General features: G+C 38.6%; 1 protein-coding gene across 1 annotated transcript; it reads left to right on the forward strand.

Annotated features, from left to right (window-relative positions):
• Positions 1–9428: 9428 nt before the first annotated feature.
• LOC114098486 (olfactory receptor 51I1) lies at positions 9429–10367 on the forward strand. The gene has a single exon (XM_027942731.2). The coding sequence runs from the start codon at positions 9429–9431 to the stop codon at positions 10365–10367; it is 939 nt and encodes a 312-aa protein (XP_027798532.2).
• Positions 10368–13309: the final 2942 nt, after the last annotated feature.

The raw sequence follows: 13309 nt of genomic DNA on the forward strand, positions 1-13309 counted from the left end.
ATCCCTTCTGATAGGGGTGATGGAGGAGGGGAACTTGGGAGCCTTAGGGAGCTGCAGTGACAAAGAGATGCTGTAACTGTGTGTAGAACAACACAGGGAGCATTTCTGGGCTTTCCAGCACAGTGCCGAACTCATGTGCTCTGTGGTTCCCAGCAAGTCAGAGGCCACTGCTCTGTGTTTACAATGATTACAACTCTTCTGTTCTTAGAGCTCAGTCTCTGGACACCTGTGGTCCTCAGAACTGTGATTCTTTAGGATTCAGGACTTGCCAACCTGACTTGTCTTTTGTTTCTCCCACCTGACTACAATCTCATTCTTTGTAATGAGGTACACAGAAGATAACAAAGAAGAGAACTGAGATAAAATGAAGAAAACATGAGGATAAGAACAAAGAAAGCAGACTCAAAGAAGAACTCTGTTCATCATAAGGCCAAAATCATTTTGAGTCTGGAGACCTAAGTTTTAGAAACTTTTGAAAGAAAGATGCCTGACAATCCCAGGATCACACTCCTTCCTGTACTCTTACCGCTGATATTGTGGGTTGTCTGGGTGGCTATGATAAAGAAAAAGAGAAAGAGAAAGTAAATGTGCTGGGCATGCTATGTGCCAGGTACTCTGCAGAAAACTGCACAAAAATTTACCATTTAATAATTGACAGATGTAGAAACTAACGCTCAGTGTAATTAGCCTGCCTTACAAACTGTAGTGAGTAAGTGATAAAAGCAAAATTTACATAAAGATCTGTAGGACTTTCTACTCTCTCATCCAGGTTTGTGAGGCATTATTAAGACATTAGAAAAGAAAAAATAAAGGAAAATAGAGGTGTGCATGTTGGAAATTTCTCAGGTACCTTTCCAGAAGGAGGATGCCCTTGGGTGTGGCTTAAAACAAATAGAAGAGAAGAAAATGGTGCCAAAAATATACTACTGATAGCCTGTACTCCATTTCTTTTGCTCCTGGAACCCAGAACTTCTAAGTAATTGTTTTGATTTTTTTTAGGACATTCTCTAAGAAATTTTCTGGCACTGATACTCTCTATGTTATTTTGCTTTTTAATTTCCTGTCAAACAAGAAGTATCTAGAAGGGTTTGATAGGGTAAAGCAAGAAGGTAGAGATGGAATATAGAAAGACTTGTCTAAAAATTCATAGCTTCCAATCATTATTAAAGATAGCAAAAAACTAGAAACAGCTATTTGTGGCCCATCTGAGGTTACTACTACTATTCTTTTAATCTCTGGAACTTTTTATTCATAAGGCAAGTGCAAAGCTAGACCATGTGTGTGTGTGTGCTGTTAGTTTGAGCCATGGATGCCTTATGAATCCATGAATCTTTACAGAGACCTGCTTCCCTCCCTGAATTTTCAGTAATATTAATGAATTATAGAAACTGACTTTTGAAGCTAGGAGTCACAGAGAATTCGATGATGGCAAGTGAGTTGTCTAGAGAAGCACAGGGAACTTCCTAGGGTAGCACAATCAGTTAGTGGCAATATCAGGACAAGAACTCCAAGTCCAGGGATCTTTCTATCTGCTCTGCTGACTCTACTAAGCTGCTGCTGTCACCAGGCTCTCCCACTTCTCCTCCGCCTACCTCTATCCAGTTTAACCCTTTCTTGAAGCAGGCTTTAGGAGACTCACCCCTTCAGGGTTTCAGAACTCACCAGAAGACAGACAGATGAGAGGCACTCTCCCTCAGAACAACATGTCCTTCAATCTGCTAAAGTGAATTCATGCCTGCCACTTTTATATCTATTGCTAAGCCCCAGGGAGAGAACAGTGATGCTTACTTTGTTTTGGAAAATTATTCAGTGGGGTTTTAGTCTCCTGAGGTCTTTAATGGCTGCTAGGAATGAACCATATACTCTTTTAGCTGAAAATCAACTCAGCACTTTCCAGAATAATTCTTCAGCTAATACAATTATCTGGACATAGTTGGGCAGGTGTTGTGAGAGAGGAGGTCATTACCTTCTAAGAGATACCAGGTTTATGCAACAAGTAAACCCAAGAAATAAAGTATAATCAGAAAGTAACTGTTTTTACTCTTATTGTCTCTTTAAATGTATTAATTAAAAAGGGCTAATTACTTCTTAATCCCAGATTTAAACTCAATTCCTTGCATTTTCTGGTCACATTCACATAATAAAATAGCCTCTGGAGAAAAATTACAATGCCTAGTCTTATGTAATAGTCAAATTTTGCATTATGGCTTTTCCTTTTCTCCCAGCTCTCACAGTGCCATGCCACTTTCTCTAGGACGCAACCCATGCAGGAAATGGACAGCCTTCCTCTGTCACACAAATGCTCTACCCAAAGGCAACAATTGCTTCTCACGCAATACTGCTTTGAATACAGAAGAGCAGCTTTTTTCAATTTTATATTTTATTCATTTAGATTTAACATGTACTGGTTTTGCATCTCTTTTAGTGACTGTTGAATTCATATACATGAGTCATAATCTAACACAGGAAAATCAAACAAACAGGGTTCAGCAGTCCAGTCAGAACATGAAAACTACATCAGTTCCTTCAATTGGAAAAAAAGTGTAAAGAAAAAAGTAACCAGTTTTAGAGAGCTCACAAGACAAAAAGGGAATCCAAAAGTGTCATTGAAGATAGCCGCTTCGAGAAGTAGCTTTTAACCCTAGAATTGGAAGCAAAAGTAGAGGCTTGGAATTATTAAACCATATAACCTTGGAAGAGGAGTTCTATAAACCTGAAACTCTTTTTTTTTTGTACTAGAGATTGAATGCTTAACAACAGAGCCACATTAGCAACCCTTTTTTGTATTTTTTAAAAATTGATAGACAGGGTCTCATTAAGTTGCTTAGAGCCTCGATAAGTTGTCGAGGCTGGTTTCGAACTCACAATTTTCCTGCCTCATCTCCCGAGCAGCTGGGATTTCAAGTGTGTACCACCATGCCTGGCTTGAAACTTTTACTTTTGAGCAATGCACAATGTTTTGGAGGTCCTAGGGTCTCATGACTTTAGAAGAGAGATTACCTATGATTGGGACTTACTTCTGTGAGACCAGAGTTTGAGAGAGGATTCTCTGGCTTGTTCTGGGGTTCTGGGAATGTTGAGAAGGTGTAAAATGGAATCAATTCATGCAGCTGGAATTAACCACTTGTGATTGAATGAAGAAATATATCTGGGGTAACACAACAACCAAAAGTACACAGGAGAGTATAGGACACTTCTTTGGCCCAGCTTCTGTCCCCTATTTACAGATCTTGGGATCTGGTTGATAAAGAAGAAATGCAGTTTGAAGTGCTTCAGTCCCAATGTCACTAATAAAGGCATAGAAGATGGTATTTAAACCATGAGACAATGACACAATATCTAGTACAATAAACCAGAATGAATTTAGCCCTGAAAATTGTTTATACAGATTTAAAAAGAACAGAGAAACTGAGCAGCAGATGGCCATACAGCCTAGAGACGTGCAACAGCCAGAAGCTCTTCTGACCTTTCCAAGGTGGGCTTACCGCAGCTGCAGTCAAGGGAGCCTGGCCAGGGGAAGCTGGGAGAGGTGTGACCATGCTAGAGACCACTGTCCAAGATAAGCCCAAGAACTGAGAGGCACATCCTGCATCTATCAGTGCTTCCTCCTGCTGAATCCACCTGGAAGGCATCTGGTACAGGAGATTGGAATATTCATCAAGTAATGATGGGAACCCTGTGATATGGAGAAGAAACTCAGAAGGGCAAGGAGCAGATTTGAGGATAAACAGACCTAACCTTGGGAGAACAGAAGCACAATTTATTCATCTGGCTCTTACTGTTTCATTGATATAAGATAAGTGCTTTCCTCTTCATAGTCTGCACCATACCAAGCATCAACTCATGGCAGACCAGTAATGGTGAGAGAAATCTGACTTGTCAAGGTCTGAGCAGTAGAGATTCTGTTGTATAAAATGATCTTCTCTCTTAAATCCAGGCATCTAATTTCTCTGGGAGCTGCTTTAGGATGGATAGGCCATCAAAGCCTACTTATATCTCTAAAATTTTACTCACTTGAGTAGAATTGATGGTTCTTTATTCATAACACTGTTTCTTTTTTTAAAATTTTATTTTATTGGTTCATCTTAGTTATACATGACAGTAGAATCCATTTTGATAAGATTATACAAGCATAAGATAAATCTTGTTCTACTTCGGACCCCATTCTTGTGGACAGAAATGATGGTGGGGTTCACTTAGGTATTTTCGTATGTGTACATAAAAAATTATGTTAGATTTATTCTATTGTCTTTCCTATTCCTATTTTCCTCCCTTACTTTCATTTCCCTTTTTCTAATCTACTAAACTTTTCTGTCCTTTCCCCTTGTATTGTGGTTTAGCCCCCATATATCAGTGAAAACATTTGACCTTTGGTTTTTTGGGATTGGCTTATTTCACTAAGCATGATATTCTCCAGATCCATTCATTTACTAGCAAATGTCATGAGGTCATTCTTATTTATGGCTGAGTAATATTCCATTGATAACACTTTATTTCTGCAATAAAACAGTTACTGCACTCTGTGCTGAGAGAACTTTATGAGAGAACCCAATGTCTCTGGAATAAGACTTGAATGTGGTAGGGGGAACCTCAGCAATTGGTGAATGTAAATAATTGATCTTGGACAGAAAAAGCTGAAACTGAGAAATTTGATTCTTTTATTTAATCATATAAAAGGATATCAGTATGCCACGTACACAAAATTTAGCCTGTAGCATATTATAACATGGTAGATATTAATTAAATATGCTCAGGTTTGGTTTAACATGGGAGAGGAGATGCCCTGTATTAAATTGAATGCTTTCATTGCTATTTAAAATGTGGTCTATACTTTCAGAATAATACTATATGTCTTTCATCATAAATTTTTAACCTATATTATATCATTAATCTTTTTATTATGAAAGCTTTATCTTATATCTATTATTCATCCCCTAACCTTTTATAAATCATCTTATTTTTTCTCATTATTGTAAAATAAGTTGTGACATCAATACAACTTCCTTGACAGTGTTTATATAATTAATTGGAGTTCAAGAGTTTCTGGAACTTTTTAGATTTTTTAAACACCTAATACACAAATATTATATGTACACAATATAAATTTTGACACAGGCATCAATTTATTGTAGACTATGTTTATGACATATTTGTAGGTAAGGTATGGAAGCATATCTGAATTGCTGTGTAAATCAATTTTTCAATACTTTGCAAGAATAGGTGCTATATCTTTATTAATCTTTATAATAATCAGTGTTGAAGATAACATTTTAAAATTGCTCACTAATGTGTTTTTCTTTCATTCGTTTGTTTAATTTTAGTTGAAATGAACAGTTTGTAATTTTTTATTATTCTGTACAGTGGTCGAGTAAAGGAAACACTTGCAGAAGAAGCATGCCAAATGGATGCTTGTATGTGTGCAGAAAATATATGGTGCATTCAAATTCTATATATTTATCTGTGGATAGATGTGGGGGTATTAATGTGTTGAACGTTTTGTTGATATGTTAATAATAATGTAGGTATGTGTTTGAAATACTTACTTTTGGTTATGTGTTAATGGGAGTATATTTGAAATATATTGAGTCATTTTTCAAGTCTGTGTATGAGTCTCTATTTCTAAAATTATGTCCATAATATATGTTAGCCTTTATAATTAACGTAAGTATGCACAAATTACAGGGGGTGCTTTTGGGGCAAGGGGTACAAGGGATTGACCCCAGGAGTTCTCTACTACTGAGCTACATCCCCAGTCCTTCTAATCTTTTATTTTGAGACAGAGTCTCACTAAGTTGCTGAGGCTGAACTCAAACTTGCACTTCTCTTGCCTCAGCCTCTAGAAGGCATGACCCACTACAGTCAGCTATAGTGTATGTTTGATATATCAAAAAATGTGATTAGTGACTAGAACATTGGGCAGTTTCAGGAGCTTATTTGCATATACATTAAGAGGTAATATGAATATTAATGAATAAATAGCTGGATGTGTCTAAGGTACATCTGTGGGGGTCTCAGCATGTCTGGGACTATGCATGTTTGTGTATATTGTATGCAGCGTGTTTGTATTTCTGATCAAGGAAGGACTGGCATGTTAATGGATATGAATGATGACATCAGAAATCCTGAGGCCAAGATTGAGATTCCCCTGGGAATGATTCTCCTATGGCTCAGCTCAGTTCATTGATGCCACCATCCCAATTATTTCCACTTTTCTCCCTCTTGAATCAAATGAGTCTTGGGATTTTGGCACATTCATAAATTTATGTCATAAGAGAATAGTTGATGCCGCTCTCGCGGCCAAATCCACAGTGCAGTACATCCAGCTACAGGGAAAAGAGACGTCTCCCATCCAGTGAGTGCTCTTCCCAAAGACTGTCCACCTGGACTCTTTATCTAGCCTTATCCAAAATTTGAGAATTTTTACTGACAGTAAAGCAAACTCTACCTCTTATATTTTCTCTACAAACATGAGCCAAATCTATTTCCTTCCAAAGTCCATGATCACAGAGAAATGATGCCTATTCCCATCTGAATCAAAGCCCTAACACTAAACCACCTACCATTAGGCCAAGGGACTGATGCATCAGATTTTGTCTTGAGGGTATTTTATATTTCTCATTTAGAAACCTACAATTTGAATTATGATCTCCTATACCTGGCTCTGGGTGTATGTACATGGGGAAAAAAATCACAGAGGCAAATGAGCTGAAGTCATTCAACAATGTGTGGTCTTCAATTAGGTTGATTTCCACTGTGTGTCAAGGGATTATCCTTAGTGGAGATATTGATGTGAGTTTGTTAATGGTGATCATTTGTGACACTGCTTATGTGTGTGTGTGTGTGCGTTTATGAGAGTATAAACAAAGGAGGATGGATATTTGAAACATTATATTAATCCATGAGCTGTCATGAGTCTTCTTGAGTTCTGTGGTGTGATAGTGTTATGTGTGACCAGGACTGATGTGAGACAGTTTCTATGAATGTGTGGATGTTCAAGTGAGTGTAGAAGTGTAAAAACGTGCACTTTCATTGCCTTTTTAGGCATTTATTCATGTGCAGGCTCATGTATATGCTGTGTTTCTACCTTCCTGACTTTTTTTTTTTTTAACTGAAAAGTCACAGTTAAGAAGCTTTAACTGACACTCCCTGGACAAAGCAGAAAAAACAATGGTTGTTGGGTGGCATTGGGCATTTTCTCCTTAGAAATGTTTTCATTTTCCAGACAGGAAAATCTGCAGCACAAAAGAAATATTACCATCTAGACTACCTCAGCTTGCACACCAAACATTAAGAAAAGTGGGGCAAGCCTCTCTTTTGGAATAGGTTTTAGTATCTCTTGGTGCTGTCAAGGTTCTTCCCATTTCTTCAGGACTCAGACAACATCTGGGAGTAAAGGTGATTTTAAAAAGGTAGATCTGGACAGGCTGGGTCCAAAAAGACTTCTTAGAGATATTGACTTTAAACATGGGTTGGGAGGGGGGGAAAGTTTATAGAGGATAAAGAACTATAAATCTTACTGATAAAAGAAGTGCATTGATTTCTCAGGTGGAAGAGAGAGAAATTAAAAAAAATACATAAATTTCTTCTGATAGTTTATATACTTTAAGGATTGTGACTGATATCACTATCCAGCCCCTGTCATGATCAATTTCACCATGTTTACCAGGTGTGTTAGGCAAAGAATGGAAAATCTAGAAAAGGAAAAGGAAAAAAAAAAAAAAGCCATTGTGCCTAAATTCTAGAATAAAGCTTTCATTTTGCGCTAGTTGGTAGTATGAAAATACAGTCGCAGTGATACTTTGAATAAATATGAAGAAGGGAGTCTTTAATGATACATTTTTTTCCAATTTTCATCACTCTGACTATTGGTTATTTTACTTGGTGTTAGGCTGTTGCTGCTTACAGGCAAACACAGAGAAAGAGGATCCAGTGAATAAGGTAGAAATAGGAAAGCCAAGGCATAAGGAAAATCAAGGAGAAATGGTGCACTTCCACAAAGAAGGCAGTTTGGGGAAGGTGAATTACTGATAATGCAAGCAGGAAAGTCACATGGATTAGGAGGATATTTTCATTACCTTTAGAAGCAAGGAGATTAGTTGTCACCATAGAAAAATCTGTTTTGGGGAGGGAGAAAGTGTAGAAGTTATAGAAATGAGCAGTAATAGAAGGAAAGGCCAATGACATTGAATCCCTGATATAGAGGATCTCAGAAGTTTGTTGCAAAAGCCGGCACATTAAATAGGTAAGTGCAAGATCCTCTCCCTTAGCATCAGGAAGGACAGTGTTGAAAAAAATATGACTAAGAATTGATAGCAGCTAGAGAGGGAAGGTTCGAGTTTTCATGATGGGATGGTTGTTGCCTGTCAGGAAAGAGGCAGAAAGGGGAGGAGATAGAAGGCATCATACAATGGACTAATGGAAGAGAGATCTAAAGGAGGTGGCCAGAAATGGGATCTTGAAGATGAAGGGACAGTCTTTGGAGAAGGAGGGACATCTCTTTCTCAAAAGACTGGGGAAAAGGCTAGATCAATGTATAAATAGGTTTAAAATTTAAGCAGTGGCAAGAAATAATTACCTCCTTTTTATTTCAATAAAGAACTTGCTTCTTCAGTTTTGCACACCCGGTTTGATTATAGACCTTATCAAAGGTTAGGGTTAAAAAAAAAGGTTAGGGTTTACCACGTTCATATAAAAGGGAGGAAAAGAGATAAAGAAACAAATCCCCGTTGGGGAGTAGGTCAGGAAAGAAATGAAGAAGTTAAGAGTTAATAGACAAATAGATTAAAAAAAAAAACCCAAATCAAAAAAATCCTGGAGACTTCAGAACTAGTGTACAAGCATGAGAAGGTCAGAGAACTGTGAGATAGAAGTCTATGATCAAAATGAGAGGTATTAAAATTTATGGTTTCAGAGAGAGAACAGATTTTGATGATGACCAATGTGGTCAAGGGATTGGGAAGCTGAGGTGAAGTGTGGATGAAGGCTATTGATGCTGTAATTTTATGACTGTAAATTGTTTGGAACGTCTGCTGAAGAGTTCCCAAAGGCATGGGCAATGTTTCCTCTTTATGGTGTATCTTAATTTCTACTTTCCCCAAATTCCTAGATGTAATTTCTGGGTAGATTGGAAAGGGAAGAGATATTGCTGTTGAAGGTTAGAGGACTTTGTTCATGCCGTCTCCCACCTTGCCTTGCCAGGTTTTGGGCACTCCTTTGAGTTTCCACCATGGCCTATGTGGCATGCTGGGCCCTGCTGGTACAGAAATGTATAGAACTCAGATTCTTCCTCACAGAACTCAGAGTCGGATGGAGGAGGCAGGAATATAGATACACGTTTTCAATCTCTTGTATTTTGTGTTGGAGACAGGATATCTGAAAGAAGGAAAGTGAAGAACTCCCCTGACACCCTCTGGGCTCATTTCCCTGCCATGCTGGGCCTCAATGGCACTCCCTTCCAGCCAGCTATGCTCCAGCTGACAGGCATTCCTGGGATGCGGACAGGTCAAGCCTGGGTTGCCCTGATTTTCTGTGTCCTCTACCTGATCTCTATCATAGGCAACCTGAGTGTCCTTGCTCTGGTGGTTTGGGAGCCTGCTCTTCACCAGCCCATGTACTACTTCCTCTCCATGCTCTCTCTCAATGATCTGGGAGTGTCCCTTTCCACACTTCCCACGGTGCTCGCTACTTTCTGCTTCAACTACCACTATGTTGGCTTTGATGCCTGCCTGGTCCAGATGTTCTTCATTCACACTTTCTCTTTCATGGAATCGGGCATACTGTTGGCCATGAGCTTTGATCGCTTTGTGGCTATTTGTGATCCACTACGTTATGCCACTGTGCTCACCAACAGCCGCATCTTGGCCATGGGCCTGAGTATCCTTGCTAAGAGCTTCACAACTCTGTTTCCTTTCCCCTTTCTAGTGAAACGACTGCCTTTCTGCAAGGGCAATATTTTGCATCACTCATACTGCCTTCATCCAGATCTCATGAAGGTGGCATGTGGAGACATCCATGTTAACAACATCTATGGACTCTTTGTGGTCATTTTCACCTATGGTGTGGACTCAGTTTTCATCCTTCATTCCTATGCATTGATCTTGAGAGCTGTGTTGGCTATTGCATCTCAAGAGCAGCGGTTGAAGGCACTCAACACCTGCATGTCACATATCTGTGCAGTGCTGACCTTTTATGTACCCATAATAGCAGTCTCCATGATCCACCGCTTCTGGAAAAGTGCCCCGCCTGTTGTTCATGTTATGATGTCCAATGTCTACCTGTTTGTACCCCCCATGCTCAACCCCATCATCTATAGTGTGAAGACCAAGGAGATCCGTAGAGGGATCCTCAAGGCCTTCCATAAGTCCTAGGCCTGAGGAAGGCTGAGGATCCCAAGAGAGCACCTTTGGAGGAAGGACTATGATATGCCTACTAACCTGGAATGCTAAAACAAGGAGGAAGATGACCCAAGCTCTTGAGAGTTCTACATTTAGAATGAATAAATACATGTCTAACTCAATATAGTGATGAATATATTGAAAACTATTTATTGAAAATTCACTGTATGTGGCTGGGGTTGTGGCTTAGTGGTAGAGTACTTGCCTAGCATGCATGAGGCACTGGGTTCAATGCTCAGCACCACATAAGAATAAAATAAAGGTGTTGCGTCCATCTAAAACTAATATATATATATATATATATATATATATATATATATATATATATATATAAAAAAGAAAATTCACTGTCTGAAAATCCTTGCATCCTTAGTTGCTAAGGATATTACAATGGTGAGGATAGCATACTGTTAAATAAACAGATACACATGTCAAGAGAAAAGCATAAAAAAGAACAACAAATACCCTGAGATTTTTTTTTTTTTAGCATATATGGGAATAATGGAAGTCCTTCAGGGCAAATAGGCTTGAACACAAATAATTCTACTATCATTGAGAATGAGGAAGAAAATAAAAATTAAAGACAGAGGTTTTGGGCTATGGAGAATTGCTGTTCTTGTGTAAAGGAGAGCATCTATTTCACATGGAAATAAGTAAAGCTTATTTTGGATGTTATGAAGTAGCTTGTGAAGGATGAGAGCATTTAGAGTGCTTGGTTCAAGATAACAGCGTAAAGGGACAGATATAATCACCTGAGAGGAAATATTTAGACAGAAGACAGAAACTTAATTCTCAAAGTACAGTCCAATGAACAATAGCATTGGCATATCTGGTACTTGTTAGAAAAACAAAATCTTAGGCCCCTCACTCAACTTACTGACTAACTGCATTTAGTAAGAGCCTTGAGTGACTAAAATTTTTGAAGCATAATATTCTCCTTTCTAATAACTCCCAGTGATTAGATTCTTATATGTCAGCTGGGCAGCAAGAGTTAAAAAAAAACAAACAAACACATAATTAACAAAAGTTTGAAAGGTGATTCTCAGAGTAAAACTCCCAGATCAGCATCATCGGCATTGCTTGGAACTTTATTGGGCACACAAATTCTGAGAATTGTTCTCAGACCTCCCAAACCAAAAATTCTGGACAGTAGACACAGCTATTTGAGTTTTAAAAAGCTCGCTAACTTATTCTGGTAGTTTTAACCTAGAATACTGGCCTAGAATATTTGGGAAAGCTCCTCAATGAAAGACCTTCCTGCAACAGGGAGGTCTTTCATTGAGGAGCTTGGGGAGCAAGGACTTTAAAGATTGCCTAAATTAACATGTGAATGACTTAAAATTGGGAGAAACTGAGTGCTTTATAACTAAATGTATGGTATTGGTGGTGAAGAGAAATGCAGACTTAATACCTTACTATCTCTATGAGACGATGCAAGTGGAACATAGAAACAACTTCGGAGGAATCTGATGAACTATCTTCACCCACGTCACAGTCACTGCCCCATGAAGTGACTCCCTTCCATTCCTCCCAATTCCCATTCCTGACATCCCAACCTACCAGGCATCAAAGTTTAGACAAACTCTGATTTTAGGTCTGCCACCTAGGTACATAGAAACTAGAGAGAAAAATTTCAGTTAGTTGTTTTTTTTTTTTTCTTTCTCAAGTTGCTCTGATACTTCAGAGCACCACAAGGGGAAAAGAAAGTTCTCTATGTCCATCTTCTGTTTGACTCTCCACACACATTCTACCACATGATAGAAGAGGGAGAGAAATTCCTGTCATTTTTTTCCTCAGTACACTCTTACTCTTATGAAAAATTGAAATTAAAAGAGGTTAAATTTAATATTTAATGGGAAGAACAAATGTTGGGGAAAAGAACATATTTGGGGGATCTGAAATTGAGACCTGCAGCAGAAGTAAGTTACCACTAATTATCAGGTGTGCTACAATTACTTAAAAACAAAGAAGCCTATTACTTCCTTCTCATTTGAATCTCTATCTCCTGTAGACAGAAATATATACTTTACAAATTAGGTTCCAAGTTCAAGTTGGAGGAATATGAATATTTCAAAACCCTAAAGTAAAGCCAGGACATAAACCTAGGTTTGTGACTTTGAACTTCATGTTCCTTTGCTGCCCTGGAATGTCTGTCATAGAAGAGACCCTGAACTTGCGGAACATGGTGAAGGGTCAATGGAGATGGGATGGCAGTGGAAATTAAGTAGGGGACAGTGGGGATAAATGGATCAGGGTAGCCAAGGGCATGCACTCTAAATTCTGGGGTTTTCTCTGGGCTCCAAGTTCTATTCTCTGATATCTAAGCTCCAAAATTTTTCTTCTGGGTTCTGTGCTTTAGGATCTACCTGAGATCTGTGTTTTATGCTCAAAGTTCAAGAACCTACACATTGGATTCTGGGCACACAGTTTTAAATTTTAGATTGGATAATTGTGTGTAGGTATGTGAATCTATGAAGCTTAGAAATTTTTTTTCTCCATATTCTTCATCATAAGAAAGAAATTTAAATTTTATTTTTAATTTAATTTAATGTAATTTTTTTTGTGTGTGTGTGTGTGGCGAGAGGACACTTCCAGGGGAAGTATTTTCATATACATTCTTATCTTTCTATTTCCAAGGGGAGATCAAACCCCCTCCTTTTTCCATCACCAATGGAGCATCACACTCAGGCAAAGAGTACTCTGGAGGCCCGGGTCTCTGGGAACTCTGACTCAGAGACCTTAAGTCTGCCTCCTCCCCTGGTTACTCACTGCCTGAGGCTCACTGTGGATGGTTGTAAGCTCTGGCCCTCTTGCATCCTAACAGTCGCTTGCTTCACAAAGCCCCATCCAGTGAGTTTGAATCTGTCTTTGTTTTCCAGATGTGTATAAGAAGTGTGTTTTTATTGACAATTCTC

The sequence above is a fragment of the Marmota flaviventris genome, chromosome 9 (assembly GCF_047511675.1).
Source record: "Marmota flaviventris isolate mMarFla1 chromosome 9, mMarFla1.hap1, whole genome shotgun sequence".
In the NCBI taxonomy this organism is placed as follows: Eukaryota; Metazoa; Chordata; class Mammalia; order Rodentia; family Sciuridae; genus Marmota; species Marmota flaviventris.